This window comes from Falco naumanni, chromosome 8 (assembly GCF_017639655.2).
Source record: "Falco naumanni isolate bFalNau1 chromosome 8, bFalNau1.pat, whole genome shotgun sequence".
NCBI lineage: Eukaryota > Metazoa > Chordata > Aves > Falconiformes > Falconidae > Falco > Falco naumanni.
In genome coordinates this window covers 63,953,286-63,978,364 of record NC_054061.1, presented here as the reverse complement: position 1 = coordinate 63,978,364, position 25,079 = coordinate 63,953,286, and the positions used below count along the sequence as shown (strand labels likewise).

General features: G+C 40.5%; 1 protein-coding gene across 1 annotated transcript in view; it reads right to left on the bottom strand.

The window, feature by feature from the left end:
* PLCL1 (phospholipase C like 1 (inactive)) overlaps positions 1-24,861 on the bottom strand; it is a 205,639-nt gene extending 180,778 nt beyond the window's left edge. Inside the window, exon 1 of the mRNA XM_040604447.1 lies at positions 24,318-24,861. Coding sequence (XP_040460381.1) covers positions 24,318-24,590 — 273 coding nt within the window. The 5' untranslated portion in view covers positions 24,591-24,861. The remainder of the gene's footprint in view (positions 1-24,317) is intronic.
* Between the last annotated feature and the right edge of the window lie 218 nt (positions 24,862-25,079).

Below are 25,079 nucleotides of genomic sequence, written 5' to 3'. Positions count from 1 at the left end.
GAGTCTTGCATACAAACCAGTTTATTTTTACAATGCCCACAAATGGGGAGAAATCTACAAATCCTGTTTGCCAGCAGCTGCTGCTAAACTCTAGTAAACAATTAACCCATTACTATACCTCATCATTAATTTAATCAATCATTAATATTGATGAAAATTATCTTCTCTAAGTATTTGCAACATCCTTATCAGCAGTACATCAGCTATGGTGGTTCACCATTTGGGTTTCCATATCTATGCTAGTTGGTGACTTCAACAATGTTGCAGGTTACATATCAGCTGAAGCACACACCCAGGTACAACTCCTGTATGTGACCAACCCCCTGATTTAAGACTGAAAAAAAATTCTACTTTGTGAAAACATTGCCATCTGCCTAGTACTCCATTTTCAGATGAGCTGCAAAACTGTCCCTCTTGCAGTACTTAACCCTTCTTATCCCATTTGTATAAAAATTGGACAGTGACATATAATAGCAATAATATGGAGATGAACCAAATAGTTCAGTCCTCAAATAGATTTTGCTTTAATTCAAACTCTAACCTGCTGCTTATTCCTAAAAGCTATGCCACTTCCTCACAAAATCAAGTTACTGTCCACAGAGCCACAAAAATTACACTGCTTTACCACAACTGACCTTGAATTTTTCAAAAGCAACACTAAGTTGTGAGCTTAAAAGCTGTCTGCAACTCCACAGTGTGCAGGCAAACCAATTAAGATATTTTTTTTTTAAAGAGCAAAGTAACTTTTCATAAGCCTGAATTTACTTACCAAACTGATTCCACACTTTAAGACCACTCACAGTCAGTGGAAAACAGCTAAGACTGAAGCAATCGTTCAGTTTCTTTTTATTTGTAAAGAAAAAGGTTCTTCTCTTATGTCTCTTGCCTGTTGCAGAAGCTCATTAAAAGTTTAAAGATAACACACTTGCCTATAGAAGTGCCACCCCAAATAACACTGAATGTCTTTTGCTCATCTTTTTGTTCAGCAGAAGAGCAAGAAGCCCAAGTGTACCTTGGGATCTGGGCCACAGGTACTTATGCAGTCCATGTGTCCAGGGGGCCAATAATTTCCGTATTGCTCATCAAATCTGTACTCATTTATTTAGTCTTACACTGAGCCATTTGACTTTGGACACATAAAGAATCATAAGCAGATGATCTGCTACAAATGGGCTCGCAATGCAGAGGCTCCAAGCAAAGTCCTGACCCAACTGATGTCAAAGACACTTAGATCATACAACATTTCACATTTCTATTTTCCATTAAATCACTTGTTTGTGTTTATATCAGAAAAGGGCTAAATAAATGCAGCTGCTCTTTTTAGATCTAAATATATTGGGTTTTAATTGAATGCTTGTGTAAGGCAGATCAGTCTCGCACCCTTTCTTTAATCTCAATTATCACACATGAAGAACAGCTTCACTGCTGAATGTGTGCTATATGTATCTAAACTCACACAAAATGGTGTGGTTTTGATCCTGAGAGTATTAACTCACTCCAGTCACATGGAACACTCCTATGGGTCAGCAACAAACCAGCTTTACTGAATCCATAGCATCTGTTGCTGATGGCATACATCAGACCTGACTTTACTAGCTTCTAACAACGGCAAGTGACAGAAGAGTTTACAAAGGTGACATATCTAAAGCAGCATCTTTGCACACCTTAACAGAAGATCCACTGCACAAGGATGAGATCTGTCTGCAAACAACGTTGAAGGTGCAGACTGCAGCAAAGACAAACCTTCTTTTTCAAACATTCACCAGGGCACAGAAAAGACCCTCCTTTTAATGTGAACCATCATGACACAAGAACCACTGGCTTTGCCAAATGTTTCTAATCCAACATTAGAATTGATCAGTAAAACCACCCAAAGACAGTTGAGATGATATTAGCCTAAGGACGGTATCAAGTGTCCACGTGGGCAAACTACTTCAATGCCCTATCACACTTATTTTACAAACTGCCTCCATTAATATCCATGAAGCCCCACGCACAAGTCTGCAATGGGTAAAGAAAGGCAGTATCTGATTCAGTCTACTTTCATAGGGATTTACATCACAAATTCAGTGGGAGGTTGCCTGGTTGACACTAAGGGCAAAGAACAGACCCATGCGTACAGAAGTGGTGCTTTAAAAGTCCATTGCCACGATTAGAATGAATAATCCAAGGGATAAGCCTCTCATTTCTCAAAGTACTCGAGCCCATATTGTATCACTCCATAGCAGAACATACTACACTTCTGCTTGCATTACATGAATTGCTTGGGTAGGAATAAAAAAATTTATGAGCTATTTTCACATTTACAGGGTAACACCTCTGTGTCTCAATGACAGTGTTTTCTTTGCATATCCCTGATGCACAGCTGTGACAAACCAACATTCTTTCAGCTGATAAGTGTCATTTGGGAGAGAATTGTATCACCTTTTTATAACATAGTTGCCTCCCCAGAAAGGTTCATCTAATCCAAATTTATCCTTGAATTTGACTTTTATAGAAACTTATGTAATAGCAACACAATTTAATATCCCAAGCTTAGCTTTCTTTCCAAGGCTAGACACTGCTACTACAGTAGGACTACAATCATCTGCCAATGCAGTGAGGTCTTTGCTACCTTTTATGATTTCGTTGCACACATTTTTAAAAGCCATTATCTTTATTATTATTGAGAGGGTGATGGGGAGACTAAAAGTCAATCCAAAGCATATTACAATGAGTGGATCCAGCAGTTTCTTCCATAGCTAGTTATCCTGAGGTTGCTTCAGCACAGTAGCAGTTATTTTTTACTGATGCCAGAAAAACTCCTCCTCTAAATCCAATCTCTAATTCACCTTGATAGAAGTCCATAAACATTTTGCTAAAGTACTCTCAGAAGGCTCAACTAATCATTTAAATAACTTTCCTAGATTAACAGCCTAAACCCAAGGTTTTGCTAAATAAGAGTATTTTAATGCAAACAGCATTCATGGAAAGCCTGAAGGATTCCATTTGCAACCAAGCGTACAGTTACCTCTACTTTCACAACAAAATTGACAAAATGAAGACAGGAAGAGGAAATAATAATTCATCCATCAGCTTTAAGACCTCTTTAGACCTTGGAAGAATCACTGAGACAGTACTTAGAGGAAGGTCCCACCCAGCCCAAGAAAAACTGGCCTCTTCAACCCCTCTAATAACAGAACTAAAGGAAAACATCAGTTTCCACTGATATTTACAAGATAAACTGAGAAATAAACCCTTTTCTTTCTGCTTTCAGTTATTTGGATTTTTTTAATATCGTAATATGAAATAGTAAGCTAAAATACATCTTACCCAAACTGTGTAAGAGAACTATTAATTGAATCTAAACTTAATTTGACCCAATGGTTTCTACTGCACAGGAAAGGAGTTACCAGCAAAGTAACCCAAGGGAGACTGTTTGTTCTAAACCATCACACTCTTAAATTAATGGTCATGCTAGTCAAGAAAGCAGTGCATTGCTTTATAATACTGTTTTGCACTAGGAAGGACATTTAACATGTGAAGTTTTGTAGCTCCCAGGGAAAAAGGGAAAGCACGTTAGCTTTATTTGGAACTGGAAGACTGTCATAAAGTGTTCTGCAGTAATAAGTTGCTTAACAAAGATGCAATAAAAATATTTACACATTCAACTATTCCAAGGCTTGGATCATCAGAAAACAGCTATCATAAAACAAGGCATCTGGAGGAAGAGTGAGCAAAAGGACACTTCAGTACATAAACTCTGTGGTGAGACCAAACAGCAACTCTGCAGTGAGAAGAAAAACACGGAAACAACGATGCTCATTATAAGCCACTGTAAAATAAATTAGCATGAGAAAGATAAGGAATGACACTTTTGAATAAACATCCTTTGAAAATGAGAGGTGGAAGTCACTTAAGTCATTGTGCGGATCAAAAAGCTTTGGGGAATGAACAAAACGAGTGTCCTCTATGACTTGCCCCACATCCCCACAGCTCTACAGCAGTAACTTCAGCCTCCCTGTCCTTCTCTTACCACTGCAAGTGCCTACCCCCGAGTGCCTGAAGCTGCTCCTCAAATACCCTCAACGCCTTGCCACATCCCCTCATGCTCAGCAGGGCTGACCATCCTGCCACAGGAGGGAGAGCACCGACACGCAGCTCCCTGGACAGCCTCCCCACCCAAGTGCAGAGCCACAGAGACTCTTGCCAGAAGTAACGAACTCTGCAGCATCCACCTCTCTGTCAGCATCAGCAGTGAGTTCAAAAGGACAGTCACAGTGTTAGCAACTGGACCTTGGCAAGAAAATTCTGCTTAGAACATAACACAATATGCATCTTACACAGCTTTTCCTTATGTGATCCAAGTACAGTAATTAGAAATGAGGAAACAGTTCCCAAAAGGAAAACTTCCAGAAAATATGTCCCCTTGACTACCTGAATTGTTCCAATAGCCACTTAAAAATAATTAAAAAAAAAAAAAAATTAAACCCCCCAAGATTAGTAACTAGGAATTGCAGATAGGACTTGAGAATTTCTTGGCCTTAAGTAATCTGTTGGCGGGAGAAATTAGTAATAGGTAGTTAGTTATGAATACCTCTTCTTCATAAGAAGTACCACAGTTACCGCTCTGCCACTCAAAGCCACTCAAAGTAGCAGTTAAAACTTTTTTTAATATGCTTTAAGCTCATACCTACACCATTTGCTTCTTCAGAAGGAAAAAAAGACTGAGAAATCTACTTGTCTTTTTACTAGTTACATGTCGTTACTGGAATAGCCTTGGGGGGGGGGGGGGGGGAGGGGAGGGAGTTTGTTTAGCTGATATTTCTTCACTCCTTAAGAAAAGAAATGAGAGCTTTTACATGCAAAAACACTCAGAAGAACAAGTGTCAGGAAGGAAATAAACCAGGCTCAATTGCAGAATTTTCAGTTCTCACTACTACTCACGCTAAACTATAGCCTCCCAACATGAGTTTTATGTAAACAAAGAAAAAACCCATGTTGCAAATGCATGTAGGCTTAAAGATCTCAGATCTGTGTGCTGGCCTACTGTGTATGTACAGAGGATGACTTGCTACTGAAAGCCATCTATACCTGCAATAAACCTGCAAAGCAGGATGATGAATACAGAGAATTAAGTTGTTACAGTAGAAATGTTTCAGCACTTGGTTCTACAGAACCTGGTCGACACTTCTGTCAAGCTCTGCTCCAAACAAGCCCGGAGATGAGAAAATAAGAGGAAGGCACTGTGTGTGACCCTTCATTCCCCTTCAGTATTATCTCGGCGGCTGCAGGCAGAGTAGCTGGACTGTGCACTTCTCCCATATATGCTGTGGGAAGTAGTGATACAAGGAAAAGTATAGTACTGAATCCTTCCTCTCTCCAGGAGGCCCAGGCAGAATCTGGTGCACAGCAATGTTCAACCACAATCCTGCAATTAGTTACATGTACACTTAACTTGCCATTATTAAAGGTCTTGCTGATACATGGCAGGAAAAAAATGGGCTCGTAGGATCAAAGCATTAACAGGTCTGAAGAAAGATTACAACTGAGAAAAAAACCTGTAAGTTGTATTCTCTTTCACCAAGAAGTGCTATGGAAGTGTCATTTCGATGCTCAAACCCCATCAAAACCTGGACTACACTAATTCAGAGTCTCCCCAGTGCTTTTCACAACCTTGTAATTACACCTTGTATGAGATTATTTTTCAAGAAGATCTTATTTCTATTTGACAATTCACTAAAATAAAGGTTTTTCTGTAGACCAGACCCTCTCATAGATAAAATAATCTCTGAAAAATAAAACAGGTTAATATATCAATTTATATCCAATAAGTAATATGCAATACCCAGAATAACAGCTGTTTAGTGCCCACCACCAAGGACATTTCTCTTGATGGTCTCTCCTGTAGGAAAAGGAGGTTTCACCACCCTGAAATCTCAAGAGTTTTGAGAAAGTAATCCACTTTTTCCATAGAAACACATATGTCAAGGTTTTTTGCAAAAGCAGTGTGAATAGCTATTTCATAGACATCAGATTTTCGTTCCCATGGTTGTAACCTTATAAAACAAGAAATAATTGAAAAATAAACAGAACGACACTGATTTTAAGTAGAATAATAACTTGCTGACTTTTGGTAACAGTAGCCTCTAAGGAATTGTATTTTTGCTTGGCTGCAGAAGTGATCATTCTGAAATCCCTTTCAATTTGTATCCAAAGTACACGTCTTAGGAAAGTATATTTCTGCTCCTAAAAAGTGCAGGTTGAGGGGGTTTTTTAGCACTTGTCAAACACATTATTCAAATAATTCATTACATTGTTCAATCACTGCAGCTCTTGCCATTATTTTCTATAAAACAAATTAGCACAATACTACCTGTATCCTTCAATTATTTTCCTCATCCATTTAAGTATGGATAATTTAAATCTGAATATATTTTTGGCCTAGTATTTATAGTCAGAAATTATAATTTATAGGACCCATAAAATTTAACACCATTTGGAGGCTTCTTTCCAAAATAGTTAAGTATTGACAATGTTGGCGAATTCCAAAGGGAGTGTAGGAAGACAACTAAATTCATCTTTGAAACAACTCTACAAGGCAGAGGAGGAAAGAGTGAAACGACAGGCAGTTCCGATTCCTTATATAGTGGCAGGAGATCTCGATTTCAGGAACTGGCAATCAAGAGTGTGTCTGAGAAATGTCTTTTCCCCTCAGTTCCATCCCTTTCTTGGGTGGTTTTCAGCACATCTGCAGAAGCCCTCTTCCTCACAGGCAGAGGGGGTTTACATTGGCACCATAATACTTCAAAAACAAAAAAAGTAAGGGGGGGAAGCTTCCTTTAAAAGCAACCAACTGACTAGCTGAGACTTGAGAAATAGAATTAAAACTATGGGGCAGGAAGAGAATTGGTTCTCAGAGTCAAGGATTCCCAAAAAGCAAAGAAATTTACGATTCTAGCAAAGCCTCTTTCAAGAGTTATTTATGACCTGCCTGGATTGTCACACTGCCACGCTGTATATAGCAGCTCCAGGAGGGGAGAGGAGGGGAAGTCCAAAGGGAAGGTATCCAACCTGGTGAGAACATACAGATTCCATCAGAGCTGACCAAGTCCCAAGGTAAAATTGCTTCAGCCTTGCCAAAAAAAAAAAAGTATTTCCAGTAGAACAGCAGAAAACAATGAAGCTAAGAAAGTGTCATCATTCCACTGAAAAAGGAAAGTTCTGGGACTGAAATAATTCTGTCAGTCTGGAAAAATAAGAAATGTAAACAGCTACAGGACACAGTCCAGTAATATGTGAATACTGAATACTAACCAGGATTGTAACCAAGACTCTTCACCTTTTCACATTAGTTGGGAGTGTGATGTATATATAATCTCCATTCTTCTATGCAAAAAGGAAGAATCAGTTGCAGAAAGATAACAAGACATAAACATACTAAGATTTTAAAACCAACTGTTGCTATGAGTAACTAATGACTTGTTGCACAAGCAATATTTGTCATATTTATGACAAAGGTGTTAACATCAATTTTAGTAAGAACTGTTCCAAAGGGAGCAATGCTTTACCCCCTGCGGTCACGCAGACTGGACAGCCGTTGCCAGCAGGGAGACTGGCTACCCAGGTTGGGCTGCAGCCAAGCAGCCCCAGCATAAGAGACACTGCATCCTCTTTAACCTCACTGTAAGCAAACACAAGACAGAAAAAAATCTGACACCCTCAAAGCTAGGATGGAGAAGAAAAAAAAAATTCTGTTCTAATACAGAGGTTTAAAAGTCTTATCCTTCTAGAAAGTGATGCTTCTTCATTGCAAAGACTCCTTTCTCATTCAATAAAAGAATCTTTACTGTCTTTTCTTGCCTTCTCATTTCTTTCTCCAAGCTTCTATTTTTAATCAGTGTTGTAACCATACTGCTTTTGGGGAAGAAGTTTATTAAAAAGAAAAACACAACTTTTATTGTGCTGCACAATGTCCTTGTAAATGTTAAAATTAGAGAGTGTCTGCCTGTCTTTCTCTTACCATTAATCTTAAAGTTAAATGCACATGAAGCATTTTATATTCTTTGTCCAACACCTTGTGTTCCTTCCCAAAAAGGCAAAGCATGGGGTTTTCACCTCTGAAATTATCACTACACACTTGATCTAAAGACTCACCACTACTTTATTATGGCAACAAAACCAATATAGCTTTAAACAGTACCATGGTGGTAAAAGAAATAAAAACACTGTAACTCCTACATAAGCCCGTTAACTTTGAAGCAGAAACTATCATTCCATATTCTGAAGTCTTGAGACACTATAGAGCGTGCTACAGAAAGAGTAATCACAGCTCCATTACTTTTGTCAAATACAACACAAGTTTTAAAATGCATGATTAAAAAGAATATCTAAACCACACTATTACTCAATAAGTCTGTTGACAACATGATATTGTCGCTCTAAGTAGTCCAGTATTAGCACCACAGTGAATCGCTCCCATCAGTTTTGGCAAACCCTGATACTGTAACAGAGGTGCAAGGTAACCTCAGGCAGCACCCCAAAAGCACTGAAAGAACTTTGCTTTGAACTGCTTAGGGGCAGCACAGAAATAAAAGACTTAGTGGCTGAATGCATGAAGTCAAAATGTACGTTACTGAGAGCTGAATGTGCACTAGCAGGGAATCACAATGACAGTAAAGTAAAAGCGCTATTTTCTCCTGACAGTCATCAAATCGGATTTAGTTTGGGCTTTTACATATGTTTTTACATCTTCAGTCAATTCACCTTCCATTTCCTGAGAATTTCCCAGTGTAGGCAAGGCCACAGATCAAATTCAAGGAGCAGATTCTGAGTTGAGAGTAAGAAGGTTATGGTGGATAGCAAGTAAAAAAAAAAAAAAAAAATCAGAGTCAAAATTCACAAGTTGATCAAGTCCACTGTGGCCTGACCAGCCATTTGGAACACTGCGAGCACATTCCCAATAGTTTCAAAGCAGCATAGATTTAATTCCAATACAGGGCAAAAACACTTTACTATGTAGACAAAAGGTTGCAGATACATGTTTTTTAACTTGACAATGGAATTAACGATCTTCACCATTAACTGGTGACCATTTGCTTTGCAATAAAATAAAAAGTGCTATTTTTAAGTGCCAAGATAAGATTGAAAAAATAGGAAAGAGCAGAAGTATTTGGCTATAAAATGAGGTAAAGCAGCTATTTAAAAATGGCTGCCAGACTGGCAAAGGTTAGAAGTACGTAGTCAAGGCCTCACTGAGTCACACTGCAAACTCCCTCCACTGCTCCCCTCCTCAACACATCCATCCTATTTGCCCAAGGCAGACACATTCAAGGATGTGCCTCTTCTGTTCCCAGCTTTTAACATCAGACACTGGCTTCACAGAACAGACAAAGTACAGCTAAACAGGATGAATCTTTCACACACAAATTACCCTTGCATACAGAAAAAAATAATCACAGGAGAAATGTTATTCAAAAATTTGAACTGCAATTTGAACTGGATTCATGACACATTTCCCCCTTCCCTGGAGTATTCTGTAGGTCCACCACAACCTTTGTAGTCTATATTAAGATACCAAGCCATTCTGTACCTCCCTGCATTTTGGCTTCAAGCATACAGTACAGTAATGAACACAAGCAGCATCTTCTCCAGCAGAATATTTATACACTATTACGTAGGACAGGTCACTGCAGTTAACTCTCCATAAGCTCTGCTTTCTCTTCTAGCCAACCAGTCCTTCCCCTGCCAAGCACACAATCACACAATGCACAACATACTTTAAAGTGACGAGGAGCAGGGAATCATTTCCTAGGCTGTTCTCCTCCAACTCTTTGAAGGCTTCTAGGGGCAGTTAAACTTTTCTTCTTGTTTTTCACACCTATCAGAACAAAGTACAGTGGTGTCCTCAGGGAAGAAGGCACTCAGACAGATCTGTAAAACCAAATACAAATCCATCATCATAACGAGTCAATTAATTAAGCATGGCTGGTAGTGACCTGCTGTGAGAGACAGTGGTAAACTTCTCATATAGTATACAAACTACGGAGAAGAAAAAAAAAATAGAGCAGTCTGCAGCAAAGTAAGCATTAATCATTATTATCACTGGAAACACCACGAAGCTTATCTTAAACAACCACTTGAGAAGAGCAGCAATTCTCCCTAGTGCATTGCCTGGGTTATTTTACTGCTATTGATCACTAAATCATCACAGAAAGAGAGAAAAGCTTGGCATTCTTTGGTTATTAGTGGCTCATCTGACACCATTAGAAGCTTATTTAACAACTCTGTAATGTGTCTAGCCATTGCAGGTCCCTCCAGAAGGATGTTTAATGTCTGGAGTCTTAGACGCTCATCAAGTTCGTTTCTGCAGCCTTTTCCAGAAGGGGTTTAAAATTATAACTGCAGCAGAACTGCCACTACCTATACAGCTGAGTGTGACAAGTACCCCAAACACTTTCTTGACATAGTAAAATCTTCTATACAGCAAGTAAAGCATGCATTATAAATGCAGTGGCAAAACAGACACGCAAAACCCCACCCAAAACCCAAACAAAAGAAACAAAAAAACCCCACAGTATTTTCAAAAACATGGGAGAGGAAATCTTCCAAGTTTTGCAACAGAGCAAAATCTGCTGTACAGATTAATGAGTACCTAAGACTCCTATCTGAGAACTGGTTATATCAAGTTATACAAACACTCAGCATGTTTACACCTTTTCTACAATACTATTCTTCCAGATCATTTACCTCTGTATTTGCATTCATCCAATCATTACTTTACTGGAGCATAATAAAACCCAAAGGGGTAATGCAATATTATACCCAAACACTGCCCATGGATTCAGATATAAACCCATAACTGGAAATGTACAAAGTTCCTGAAAAGAAAATGCCTACGAACTATGAACAGCCACTAAAAATATAGATAGACATGACAACCAGCCACTAACAAAAAAAAAAACCCAAAAAAACCCCACACACAACAAAAAAAAACACCTACCAAAACAAACCCAAAAAAACCCCACCAAACCAAAAACCCCAGATTCATGTACTGTTTTATTAATTCAACGGTATAGTTGAGTATAGCTGGCATTCGATATACACAGTCAAGAAGATTAAAAAATTCCCACTGTCCAAACTGCAAGTAACTCATGTTTTTCCACAGGGGACATTCATGGTCTTACCCTGAAAGATGCCATTCATTTACAACTGCCAATACTAAGCACTTACGAAGATAACCTTCATTTCCAATACCAAGAACTTTGCCAAATACTCCTGAATAGTCTCTTCTACCTAAATATGATATGAATCAAATACTTCTTTAACACAACAGGCCTAAATAAGAATACACAAAATCTCAGGCCTGCAACACCTCAGTGCAAGCAATTCTGTTGACCTAACAGACTGCTCCGGATTGCAGTTTGCCTCAGCAGCACAAAATAGTCTGCACCCCTCTTTGCCAGAGAGAAAAAGAGACAGCAGCTTCTTGCAGAAACTGCCAGCTCAGGACCAGTTTTCCAGCAAATCCACCATCCTTCCCCCCCCTCTCTCTTTTGCATTCTCTGGTCATTCTGACACTCTTCATCTCTCCAACTTCCAAGAAAAGGGCCGTTGGCCTTGCAACATATGCAAATTATTTGACAGCATAAACCATACTTTGCCTTCTTACATATCTACTGTAATGCTGAATTAAAATAGTCTTTCTTTTCCTTTTGAAAATAAGTTGTATTTTGTAATAATTACCAAGTTTAACTCTTGGGTTCATTACAGGAAGCAACATTACCATTTCCCACTGCTAAAATTGTATAATAATGCAAAATTTAGCCTAAAAAAGGCAATTTAACATGTTCTGTGAATGTCTATTGTCACGCAAAGTGTGCGTGAAACACACATAGGTAGGTGGATGGGAATAAACTGAGCAAGTGGAACTATGTTCTTTAGAACATACATCTATCCAGACATGTAAACACTTCAGTGTTTTCCTTGAATGATATTTGGAGAACTGTGCAATATGTGCTCCTGGCTGCAATATGCCACAACACAAGTTAGAGACATTTTGTGATCCCTGAGTAGGTGTACAGATAGGTAAACAAAGTAAATGGCATTTCAAATGAAATAAAAAGTTCTGGATTATACCACATCTACACCACAAAAACAGTACATCTGAGCAGGGTCATGTATTTTGCCTCACAACTATTCAAACAAGACAGAAAATGTTGTAGCCTTTTTATGTTAGAAAGCTGATCTTTCCTCACTGTGCCCACACTGTTCCTTTCAAATCCTCAAATTTCTAAAAACAAAGCCAAACACACTTGCAGTAGGATATAGCTCCATTTATTCAAGCTGACAGATGAGTATCTTTGGAGAAGTTAGAAGCTGACCTGAAGGAAATACACAGTTCCTTCTTTGGAGAGAAGAGATATGCGAAAGCCAGACACCAACTGTATGTCAATTTTATGCCCATTAAGAAACCTAATAAAAATGTATGGTCCTCTCCTATTTGGAAGGCAAAGTATTGTTACAGGATCAGAGTGTGCTCTTAAGCTTTGGGATTTTTACTTCACATTATGTAAATCATGATTCTTTGAAAAGCAACAAAATTGGTCTCTTCTCCAGGCATCACAGGCACTGCCTCAAGTGGGCACCAGCAAGGCGCTGCTTCCCAGCACCTCTGCACTCCTAATGTGCGCTCTGTTCCTCCTTCAGTTTCATCTCTTCTTGGTAAACAGGATGCTCCATCTGGCATCAGCTCGCATCTAAACGTGAGTCTGGGCATTAGCCCTCAGAAAGGTGAGCTCTTTGGACAAAGGGAATTCTTAATGACTCTCCAACAGCCACAAGATTTCATCACAAGTGCTTGTATGTCAGCATTTCACAGCTCATGGGATGTGGTTACAGTGAAAGATACTTAGTCTTTCCATCGATCAAAGCAAATTATCAATTTCGTGTCATTAAATTAACCTTTTTTCCTAGCACTTAAGCTTCACCTGGGCCCCACACCCTCCCAGCAAGGCTACCGAGCCGAGGCAAAGCAAGCTGCTTAGCTCAGTCGCATTTCACGCTCCCAAGCCAAAAAATGTGGTTATCCCCCTGCCTCTACTGTTGCAACCCAGCTTCTCTGCAGAAAGACACCACAGTCCTCGGAGTGGTCTATGTAATCTATGCCCAGGATTATTTAAGTAATTATAATAGTTTTAAAAAAGCGAGTCCTCAAATTTGGGAGGTACTGCTGCAGGGAACACTCCGCGGCGACTAAAGATATCAGGAGAATTTTCTGAAGTCTGAACAGTCTCTGATTTGGTCTCAATGAGATCTGTATCAGTTCATTGAAACGAACTACTTCTAAGCACTATTCCTGTCCATCAGACTTGTGTACCTCACCACTACGTATGAAAGTGCCTCCTTCTCATCCATAAAGATGAGGGGGGGGGGGGGGAAGTACTGAGTATGAACAGAATTGTTAATGTGCATTCAGCACACAAACCCTGCCTCCAGCAGCACTGCCAAGCAAATAACTCACAGCAAGTACATTTGTTTATTAAGTCATCTCTCTCTTTGCATCTCAGTTTTAACAGCAACTCACTTTTTGTGGGTGTGTGTTTCTAATAAGAGCAACTGTTATCTGGAAACAACCCCCTAAAATTCATTCTTCACCAGTAATGTTTGGGTTTAAAGTGATACAGGTATGACAAACAACCTCACCTAGTTCAAGAAGGATCAGCATAATAAAATTAACAGCATTTTAAGTCTTTAAAAGCATGAAAAAGATGGTTTCAAAGTAAAATAACAGGGTTCAGTGATTAGGTATTTAAGTTCAACCCATTCCTTCCTTCACTGATAGCAATGGGAAAATTGCCAGTGATTTCAGAGACCGCAGAAACTACTTTTATACTCAAAATCTGCACTGCTTTAGGGAGCAACTGCCACTGTGAATCATAACACTGAGAAAGAAATTCACAAGCTATATATACTATGACATGCATTTCCAAATCATACGTAAGCACAACCAATTTTACATAACGCTAGAAGACGAGACCTCCTTCCGGATACATCCATACATATTTCCCAGAACAATCTGTCTTCACTCCAGCGCCAAGACTTCGGTGTTCCCTGCAGAGCACGGCCAGCCCCAGAAGACCGCACACACAGCGTGCCCACTGAGAGCTGTGCAGCTTGCAGGCAGTGTCCAGGATTGGGCTCCATCTACTGCAGAACACAAAACATTTGCAGAAAGTCTTTTTTCGTATGTTTAATGAATTCCAACATCTATTTTTTTTAGCCTGCACTCACAGAATTTTTTATTACAGTATTTATATGAGGTAGCCTGGAGGTGTGTCATACTTCAATGGAATATAATTCTTTTATTAAACGATTACATTTGTTAAATTAATTTAATAAGCTCCTACATAATCTCATTTGGAAAAAGAAAAGAGAACTTACAGTAATTCATTCATAGTGCTCTCTCCTGATAGCTCTGGCTTGAAGAGATCAGCATTCACTTTAGCTGGGCAAAATGCAACTTCTAATCAGATATTTATGAAAATTGTTCTAAAATTAAATTTAAAAGGAAAAAAGTTACATCACATGAGTCTTCCAAACAAAAGTACAGCTTATAAAAAAAATGAACGCAAGAATCCAGAACTCGTTTACATTTACAATGAGAGTTGCCTATGCTGTATTTTGTAAGTGTCTTAAGAGAAAAATCTAATGTTAAGTAAAACATGTTTTTTATTGTTCCATGCAAATAGCAACAGTAGGCTAAACCTGACAGAATCCACCAAGAACATCTCTTCTCTCAAAAAATTGTCCTGACAAAAATAAAATAAAACCACTGTTGTGATGATAACTTAGAACAGTAAAACTTGCCTAAACACCATGGGGATGTGGAAAGCTTAATAGGAGATGCCCAAATGGCTTTGGAGTTGCCCCAGAATGTTTGATGAGCTTCACTCAGGAAGAGAGGGATGCAAGGAATCAGATTCAACCACCGAGCTGGCAAGAGCAGGACCAGGGCAGCCCTCGCTCATCCTCCTCTTGTTGCCTCCACCAGAGCTGCCATAAGTGCTCATGGCAAAAAAAGGACCCTCTGGCCTCCTGGCAACTGCCTTGTGCCCTCTCTTACAGGCCCCCACTCTACCCAAAACTGTACATCATTCAGCCACGACTCCCCTTAAATACCTACACACCTCTAGCTCTGTACATGTCCAAGAGACTGCTATACCAAAGCAATTCAGCTCAGGACACAAGCTGTTATTTTTCTGCCCTGCAGGACTCTTTCCCCGCCAGGGAGCTCAGCGCTGCAGTCTTAGTCACTGCCCTTCACCATGTCCCTACCCTGCTTGCTCACTTTTGGCTGACTCCTAACTCCACTGCCCAAGCTCCCAGTCAGGCTCCCCAGTTTTATTTCAGCCTTGCCTGCTCCCCACGGCAGCCTCCCCTCCCAGCAGTGTTTGGATTATGTATAATCCAATTTTCTGAACATCACTTGAGCTTCTATACATGCTCTCACTCTATTCTGCCCCACGGCTTTGCCAGTTATTTGAGCACTAGCATCTGAATCCTGATCGAGGAGTTTTACTTCCTATTCACTTCCTGCTTTTTGCTTGCATACATGGTGTAGCCAACGTTCTCACACGGTCACTACAGAACACATACTCCTCAAAATGTATTGACAGTACAGTAGGATGCAATGTTACAGAATGTCTTAAATTCATGGCATCTTTTTTATCAATAGCCCTGGCAGAAGTTTTTGTTTGGCCTGTTGTTCTTTTGGTTTTGGTTTGTTTCTTTTTAAGCAGATACGCTTTCTAGGAGATACATCAACACAAAACACAGAGAAAGGTACAGCAATACACACAAAAGCAAGGTGGATATAGCCATGTTTGCATAAGCATCAGGCCTTTCCTAAATCACAAGTGCACCCTGCATTTTATTTAAGCAACTCCCTTTTTTGTTGTGTTTTCTCCACAAACTTATCTGAAAGAGCTAAACAAAATAAAATTTTGTAGCTTACAATCAGAACAGAACAGCAATCCATCAAAACTGTCTAACAAATTAAAAACATGCTATGCCTACCTGTAATACAATATAGATAATTAGATCCAAATTAAGGTGGGAGGATCACTGCTCCACATAGCTTGACAGACTTTGGGTCCATAAAATAAGAAGACACGAGCTTTATGCTTTATCTGATTGCAGGATTATCTGAAAGGTATGTAATTAAGTAGCCAGCTTCATACTGAATAGATATCAAAGAGAGATTCTTACTGCCCATTCAGAAGTTGTATCCAAGTTATCAAAAGAAACTTCCAGTGAAGGATGATGATTTTGGAGTCCTAATTACCCACCACCCTGCTTCTGCTGTAGGCATTTACACTCCCACAAATCAATACCTGTCAACTTTTCAGTACTCAAACTAATTTCCACTTTGTACGAGTCTCTGAACAAGGTACCAGGCAGCACGCTCCTTCTGCCCCTCAAAGAAGTACCAAAGCAGCACAACATGGGTCAGCCGGGAGGGATGAGATCTAGCAGGATGGAGAACCTCTGGGGGATAATCAGTGTGAATACAATAAATGTTTTCTGTAGCTGTTTTTGCTAGAATTATCCAAGACACAGTGTGAGTGTTAACACTCCCCTGAGCATGCAACTGAGGAGGAGAATTACACCTTCATGCTAACATTTACAGCTAAAATATCTTTTTTAAATCCTCGCAGTACAGTTGCAAAGTAGCAATATTTTGGTATCAGTTACCTTTCAGACTTTGATGCACCTTTAAATAGACATATCGCAGTAACATTACCTGACGCATGCTGCCCAAAATAATCCCAAGACTAATTTTGTTGATGTAAGTGGCTCTGCAAGAGGAATATTTCATCTCTGTTTGATTCCAGTTATTATTTCAATTAGGGCCTGTACACAGTCTTAATGGTCAGAGACTTTCAACTTAAAAAATACACGTGTTAACAATAAATCACAACTAAATGAACATAGAATCATTTAGGTCGGAAAAGACCCTTAAGATCATCAAGTCCAACAGTAAACCCAACACTGTCAAGTCCACCACTAAACCATGTGCCCAAGTGCCACATGTACATGTCCCTTAAATATCTCCAGGTATGGTGACTCCACCACCTCCCTGAGCAGCCTGTTGCAATGCTTGACAACGCTTTTGGTGAAGACATTTTTCCTAATAACTAATTTAAACCATTACAATAATCTCAGTAATTTAAACACATTTCAGGAAGGGGCTCAATAACCACTAAAACTGCAAAATTTTGGCACAAAAAGATTCCCCCAGAAGACAGTATTCTACGTAAGTAGGCTTCAAAACCAAAACTGTTCATGATACAGAAAGATTTAAGAATAAGGCTTTGACTGTCAATATACTTCTATGCCAATACATACAAAGATCTCAGTCTTCAGAACTTGTTAGTATTTGGTAAAAGCATTTAGCCTTCTTTTTGCAGAACTTAACTTTTGAATCAAGTCCGAGTAGTTCCTAAATGTGACGTGCATGTCAAAACTTCCAAGTCATATTGTCCAAAAGAAAAAAACCCAACAACCTAGAATACATGTGTAATAAAATGTTATATTAATCATCATACCCCATTTTTTACAAAAATCACCAGGGTGTTTCCAAACTTTACACCTACCAGGTACATCCTTGAAAGAAATGCTGATTTTTATGAGCATGATCAGCTACATGGTTCACCACAGAGGATGCATTATTTGCTCTACAGTAACTGCCTGCATTTTCACATGTACTGCTGGGAAGGCCAGAAAAAAAATATACCATTAACTCAAATAAAACATTTTTGTTACAGATGGAGTTGATCTCAGTGGAACTACCAAATGAATAAAACATTATCATAAGAAACAGGATTTGCATCTCTGCACAGATCTGAAAACTTAGTTCTATTAACAGCTGCTTAACATATTTGGAAAACAGTAGAAAGCATTCCTTCACCACTGCTCTACCCACCAGCACCATTACTCCAACAGAACTTTATTTTTAATCATAATTTATGTACTTCTGCACAATAGTCTTTATGCACATCACATACTTTAAAAAGAAATCAACCAGTATCACCAACCTTATCTCTTATTCCTGACCACAACAGCTCCTACCTCTTACCTAGAAAACCTATCAAATGACTTCCTGTAAAGACCTGCCAGAACTTGTGTTTGCAGATCACCAGACTTACTAGTATCCTACAGTAAGGATACTGTCTCACCAGTTGGAAAAAAGGAAGTTAATTCAGTGCAAGGCATTCAAATTATCTCAACTTTTATGATCCTGTATGGAAAGATACCACAAACACAATGCTATTACCCATCTCTACCCACATGTTTAATGAGATCACTACTTGTGTTATGTTTTGTGCTATATGGAACCAACTGACAAGAAAAATACTCCAGTTAGCAGGCTGCATGACAGACAAATCTGCATAATAAAAGCAGTTTAGCCTGGATGTAGGCTGTTGGGGTTTGGTTTCTTTTGAAAGTACTAACTAAAGTTTACACAAGTCAGTGTCAAGGTTCACATTTAAGTCTTTTAGCCAGGCACCAAGCTCTTCTTGAGCAGAAGTTAAATAACCTTTCACTTTAGTACAGAGATGGCTGGAAATCGGAATTATTGTATTTTGTGGCAAATCCAACCATCAGAAACAGAAAGTCTAAATTAAACATGAAAAATTCCAAGAAATTTAATGGAAAGAAATCTTCACTTATTATTCATAGACTGACTCGGGCACAAGGTACATATTAAAATGCTCAGCAGCAAGTATAAGTGCCTCTGGTCATGCACAATAAAAAAAAAAAATCCCTGTAGAATGTTTTTCTGGCAAAACTTCGTTCCTTGAAAGGCGTAAGAAGCTAGGTAAGCCTTCTGGACAGCTGCATCAGACCCATATGCCCAAATTCTGCATCTGAATCCTATTTCATACACTTAGGTCTTCAGTGGAATGTGGTCTGCATTGCTTCAGATTATTAAAAATACCTTGACACAAAAAACTGTAACACCTAAATCCTTCTCACTACAATGTTATCATCACAGGCACAGCCATACTGGACCTACCAACAGTGTTTTGTTTTCTGGGAAGAGGCAGGGGTTAAACCTCAGTCTGAAATGCCTACTGCCCTCCATGAAAAAGTATCTTAGTGACAAATGCAACACTTCAATAGAAAACCCACCCAACTTCAGGGATAACAACTACTGGATATCATTCATTTGACAAAAGCAGGTCTACAACCAGTACAGTTTCTGTTCAAACCTGTCTTAAGTAGATGCTTATGAAAGTGGTGTATGGAATACAGGCACAGCGTTATGAAAATAGTATAAAGACTACAGCTATGCTGCAGCAATCCAAAAAATATCTCCAAAATGCTTCTCTTCTGTAAAGCTGGCAAAAAATATAATTAATTCCAAATAACTAATTAACAGAGAAGATTAATTTTATTTCTACAGTGTTTTTACATTACCAACAATGGAAAACAGTCTTCTCTATCTCTTAACAGTCTATTTAAGTTTTTCTCAACAAATAGATACCAGGTTAGATAAAGGTCAGTCTAGGCTGGTATCCCAGCTACAGGACGACATGCATGGGGAGACACATAAGAAGCAGGAAAGTGCAGAGCTATCAATGCCCTGCTGTAGCCTCGCAGTGTTCAGCCACTTGTAGTTTAGGGACTGTAAGTCAGATGCCTTTGGTGCATTGTGAAGCTCTCTTCCATCAATTTGTCATTTTAAATCTGCTGGAACCCATTTACATTTCTGACTGCCACAGCTTTCTGTGGCTGTTAAGTGCATGATTTAACCACATGCTGCATCAGAAAATACTTTCATTTATTTTAAACCTGCTGCTATACAACTATCACTGGCTTTCCCCTACTTCTTTACATTCTGCGAAAGACAGCGAATAGCAGTTCCATGTTTCTCTCTCCACAATGTTTAGAAATTTACATATATTAAAATATCACCTACCAGTTACCTTTTTCCAGACCAATCTGATGAATTTCCTGTTTTGTGGCAGTCTTTCCATGGCTAGGCATGTCATTCTTGCCCTTCTCTACACCTTTTTAGGCTGCACTCTGTACTTTAATGTATTCTCTATTAATATTTTCCTCTTTTTCTAGAGTACTTAAGAATATACTAAAGAATGCAATTATGATAAAAATCACCATTGGGCTGTTGCCTAACTAATCAGCTTTAATGAATCCTACATAGTCATAGTTTTAGATCATTAAGTAGCAAGTATCTAAATGCAAGCTTACATAGCAAAACCCTAAGTAAGAGTTACCAGTCCTGAAAATCTCTTGTCTTGTGAAAAAGTCTTAAACAGTCATGTTGCATAGACAGATGTATCCTGTATTTAAAACACTTAAATTTTCTCACCACACTTCACAATGCAAACTGGAAGAAACTAAGGCTCATTCCTTTTCAATGCATGTTCAGTTTTTTAAAAGCTAAAAATGCCACTAGGAAAAATACAATTTCTTGAAACAAGATAGCTGGCTATCTTGATATACTTTCACTAATTAATTCAATCGCAAAACCCTATTCCTTGCAGTCATCAGACTACTAGTATATCACAAGGACAGCTAAACAGGCTTTTAAAGGAGTTAAAAAAAAAAAAAAGCAAGTGTGCATGAAACAAGCAAATAGTCTTTGGAAGAACTTCAGTGAAAGGCCTCATAGCTCTACTGTGACTGAAGTCTGACTCTGCAGTTCCTACTTCAAGTTCAGTTCACGGGCATAGTCTGCTGTTAACATAATACAGAGCTGCCTTATCTGCTACAGGATCTAGGAAGAAAAAAAAAACAACAGGTAGTCCCAAAATTTTGTCTTGCATGCAACCAAAACAGAGAGTGAAGTTTCATAAGAACCGACAGGGAAATAATTTGGTAAAAAGTTACCAAATATTTCAGTAGGTATTACATAACAAATGACATAGCCTTCCTACCCATTTATTAAAATGCTTGTACATGGCACTGTCAGAAGGAACATGCCAGAAGGAAAACAGCATCAGTCGGCTCTGTTTAAAACTCCACACAGGAAGGCTTGTAAAGTGTTACATGTAAAAGAGAAGAAACCCAGTTCTTCAAGCACTGTCTTAGACGGTCTCCTGACCTAAAAGTGGTTGCTATTAACATTTTATTTGCAAACAATTGGCCCTGGATTATTCACACAAGAAAACAAGAAATGGAAACATCTGGCAAATAATTTAGCCAATGCATGGTCCATCTTTAAGCTTCTTCAAAAGTGGGTCAACTTCTGTGTTCTCTTGCCCTTTCTCTAATTTTGCCTCCCAACCATTATATTCTGTGGACTTCAGACTTCCCATGGCAAAAAATCTTTCTTGCTCCAGTTCTGTAGTAAGACCATTTACCTCTTCCTTGCATAAAAAATGAAACAAAACCAAACAAAAAACTAATACACATGTATTATGAAAACTCCCTAAAGCACAAGAGCAGTTACAACTATTTCTGATTAATGCTATTTCAAATTTACCTCAATCTACAAAGCTGTGACCATTAGCAAAGCAAAATGGGAATAAAAATATTCTCGCTACATTTTCTTCTTTTTATATAAATGAGTTCTCTTGTTTCTAAAGCCAAATATAGAACACATGAATGCACTGAAGATTATCAAGAAGGGTTCATATTTTACTTGCAGTATATGCCAAATGTAATTTGCTGCAGGAAAGGTTTTTAAAGCAAGTCCCTGTTGAGTCCTTCATAGCTCACAGTTACACTGTGGATGCCAAAACACTCCAACGTAAGTCAGGCTTCCACTGGAAATGCACGCTCAGATGCTAAGCTTGAAACTTACGGAGTTCTAGGAGGAGACAGCTGAGAAAAAAAAATGCTGTTAGAAGTATACTTTGATCATCGAGATCTACAGAATTTTAACTTCTTGCTTAATTCAGTGAGACCACTCATGCTTAAAGTATACCTTTAAATAATTGGGAGAGAAATGGGAAAACAAGGCAAGAGCATTCAACTCCTGCAGAATAAAAGCTTGTCCTTACTGTACAACTTCCTTTCCTTTCTTAAACTCCCCTTTTTCAGCTGGCAAGATTAGCCAAAAGCAAGCAATGAAATACTATTCTGACTATAGATTTATATGAACATCTAGACTTTTTAGATTAAAATAAATATAACAAAACATTGTAAAAATAATTCCCCTGCAAAACATACAATGCTGCACGTTAAAGTCCTGAAAAAACAGAAAAGGTAAAATAAATTGGGGGTGGGGTGAGGGGTGGGGTATCTTAATTCCACCTAGAATTTGTATTCAACACCTGAAGAACATTTCCTAGTGCAGCAGAAGTTCCTGAAAGATGCAGACAATTAAATTATTTAATTCCTATCCCAAGTTAAAAGTATTTCCTATTCACTAGTGTAATGCCAAAGGAAAACTGTGATTCAAAACACTTCCATACACCACTGAGACAACTTAGTGGGAAAATTAATGTAATGCTCTGTATGGGGTCCCAACAGTACGCCTTAGAGATGCATAGCCTGCAAATTCTCAAGTTCAGATACCTGCTATCAGAACACAACCATGTTATTAATTTAATTCATCAGTTGAACAGCCAAATTGAAGATGAATTATGGTATTCTTCTATTCCATTCCTATCATAAGACCCCATTCCAGACACAGTGACTGGAGTAACTTTCTAGTTTCCAGACTGGATCTGTGCATGGGCATCCTTTGCTCTAAAGGCAATGCTGTCCTAAAAATCAAGTTTTCCCTCACGCAGTATTCAATCAATTGACCCTACCAACCCATCCTCACTATCCTTCTTTGCACCTGCTCTAGTTTGAATGCACCATTCCTAAGAGCACATGAAACTTAAGTTTACTCAGTTTTTCAGATGATGCCTTACCAGTTCCTTACATAACAACATTAATACATATCTACCACAGAACTGGTATAGTCTATAAAAATATTATTTAATTTAAATCCAAGATTGTGTTTTTTTTGATTTTTTAAACCTTCACACAATTCCAAAAGAAAATACCATTCCAACAGAACACTTAGAGAACTTTGGTCCTGATTTAGTAAAGCATTTACACATTTATGTAACTTCAGATTGGAACTGTTCCCATCACATTCTGTGGATCCCTTTAGAAGACTAAAGCCATGCTTCAATGCTTTGCTGGACTTTACGGGTTAATATTTCAAGATGGAACTTTGAAACGATCCTCAAGAATCTTTTGCACTCAACTACCTCGGTCTCCTCTGACTATTAAAGCTTTAAAATGCAAAACCCAAATATTTTATCTATTCCTCCTTTGAAAGAATATACCAAGCTCTAAGAACTAAACCTGTGTTCTTCGCTTCCTGCCTTGAGCTAGAGCTCTGCCCAGCGCCTTCACACATTTACAGAAGTTAAGTCTCACTTCACTGTTCTCTCAATGCCTTCCAAGTGCAAATCACTACAAGAGGACCACGTGCGACCATATGGTGAATTAAGTTTGCCCAGGAGACTTCATTCATGGTCTCCCCAGAAACTAGCAATTAGCTACGTACTTGTAAGAAGATTGTAAGAAGATCCCATTTAATTCGAAACCACACAGTGTATTCTTAAAAATTAAATGGGGGAGGGACAACGACAACAGATAAAGATAATCATAAGGTCATTTTCCTTAACAGACTATAACAAAGGCGGAAGCTTTTAAGATCACACCCGACCTGCTAACTCCGCATAAAGGGTGTGAAACGCACGGTATTGCTCCGTAGCCATCTGTACCACATTAAGTCTCCAAACACGCCTTCTGTTAATTTGTGACACTGCATATTTTGCTACTCGAGAGCAAAGGAAACCATCGCTGTATAAGCTATTCATTCTGCCTCCGGGTGCTTCATAAATATTAAATAAGAACAGATACGAGCCGCTAGACAAAAACTTCACAACTCGGCGGGAAGCTGCCCCGCTACGAATTTCGCGGGGCACGCAGGAGTGCGGGCGGGACCCCAACACCTCGGCGGCGGCGGCAGGAGCAGGACCCCCCCACAGAGCAGCTCCCCCGGGATCGGCCGCCCCCCCCCCCCCGGGGGCAACCCCTCCCTCAGCCACTTGGGCCAAGGGCGCACAGGGGGCTCGGGGGAGGCAGCGACGCGGCCCCGTCGCCCTTGTTGGGTGCTGGCCGGGCAGCAGTTGCTTCGCCTGCGCGGAGGGAGCGCGCAGCCCTTCGCCGGCGAGCTCCCACGGCGCCGCTGTCCTGCCCCGCTTCCTCCCCTGCCGCCCCGCGGGCAGGGGCGCGCCGGCAGGCGGCTGCAGCTCGGGACCGGCGGAAACTCCGCGGCGGGGGCAGCCCGCCCCTACCTTGATGATGCTGCTCCTCCGCGGCGTGGCCTTAGCCGCCTCCAGCAGGCAGGTGTCGGGGTCAGCTGCTGCCGCCGGCCCCAGGCTGCCGCCGGGGAAGCGCTCTGCAGCGCCGACGGCCGAGACGCCGCTGCGGCGCTCCCGCCTCCTGCCCGCGGCCGCCGCCGGGGCGTCCAGCGAAGCCGGCTCGGGCTCCTCCTCGGCACGGTGCGCGGCGTCGGGAGGGGCACGGCCCGCCGCCGGCTGCTCTCGGTTGCCGGCAGCCTCTGCCATCGTGCCGCCGAGCACCGTCAACTTCTCCGGGGCGCCGAGAGGGCGGAGGGGGCAGACACGGACGGGCGGACGAACGGACAGTGTCCCGCGGCGCTCCCCTCACGGCACGGCGGCGACGGCGCCAACTTTCCCCGGAGGAGCCATGCCCGTCCGCCGCAGCCGGGGGTGCCCGGGCAGCACTCGGCGGCCCCCGCGGTGCCGGAGGCGCGGGGAGCGCGGCGGGCGGGGACGGCGGGCAGCGCCGTGCGCGCAGGAAGTGCCGCCGCAGCACCGCTCTGTTGTGACAGGAGCCGGGCGTGTTTTGACAGGCGGCGTTGACAGACGGGGCGCCGGGCCACTCAGCACTGCGGCAGCCCCTCCGGCAGCCAATAGGCTTGGCGAGGGGCGTGCCGCGGAACACGGGGCTGGGCGGGCTGGGCGGTGCGCGCCCAGGGGCAGGTAGGGCTGTGAGGGAGCGCGGAGCCGCCGGACCCGATCGCCCTCGCTGCG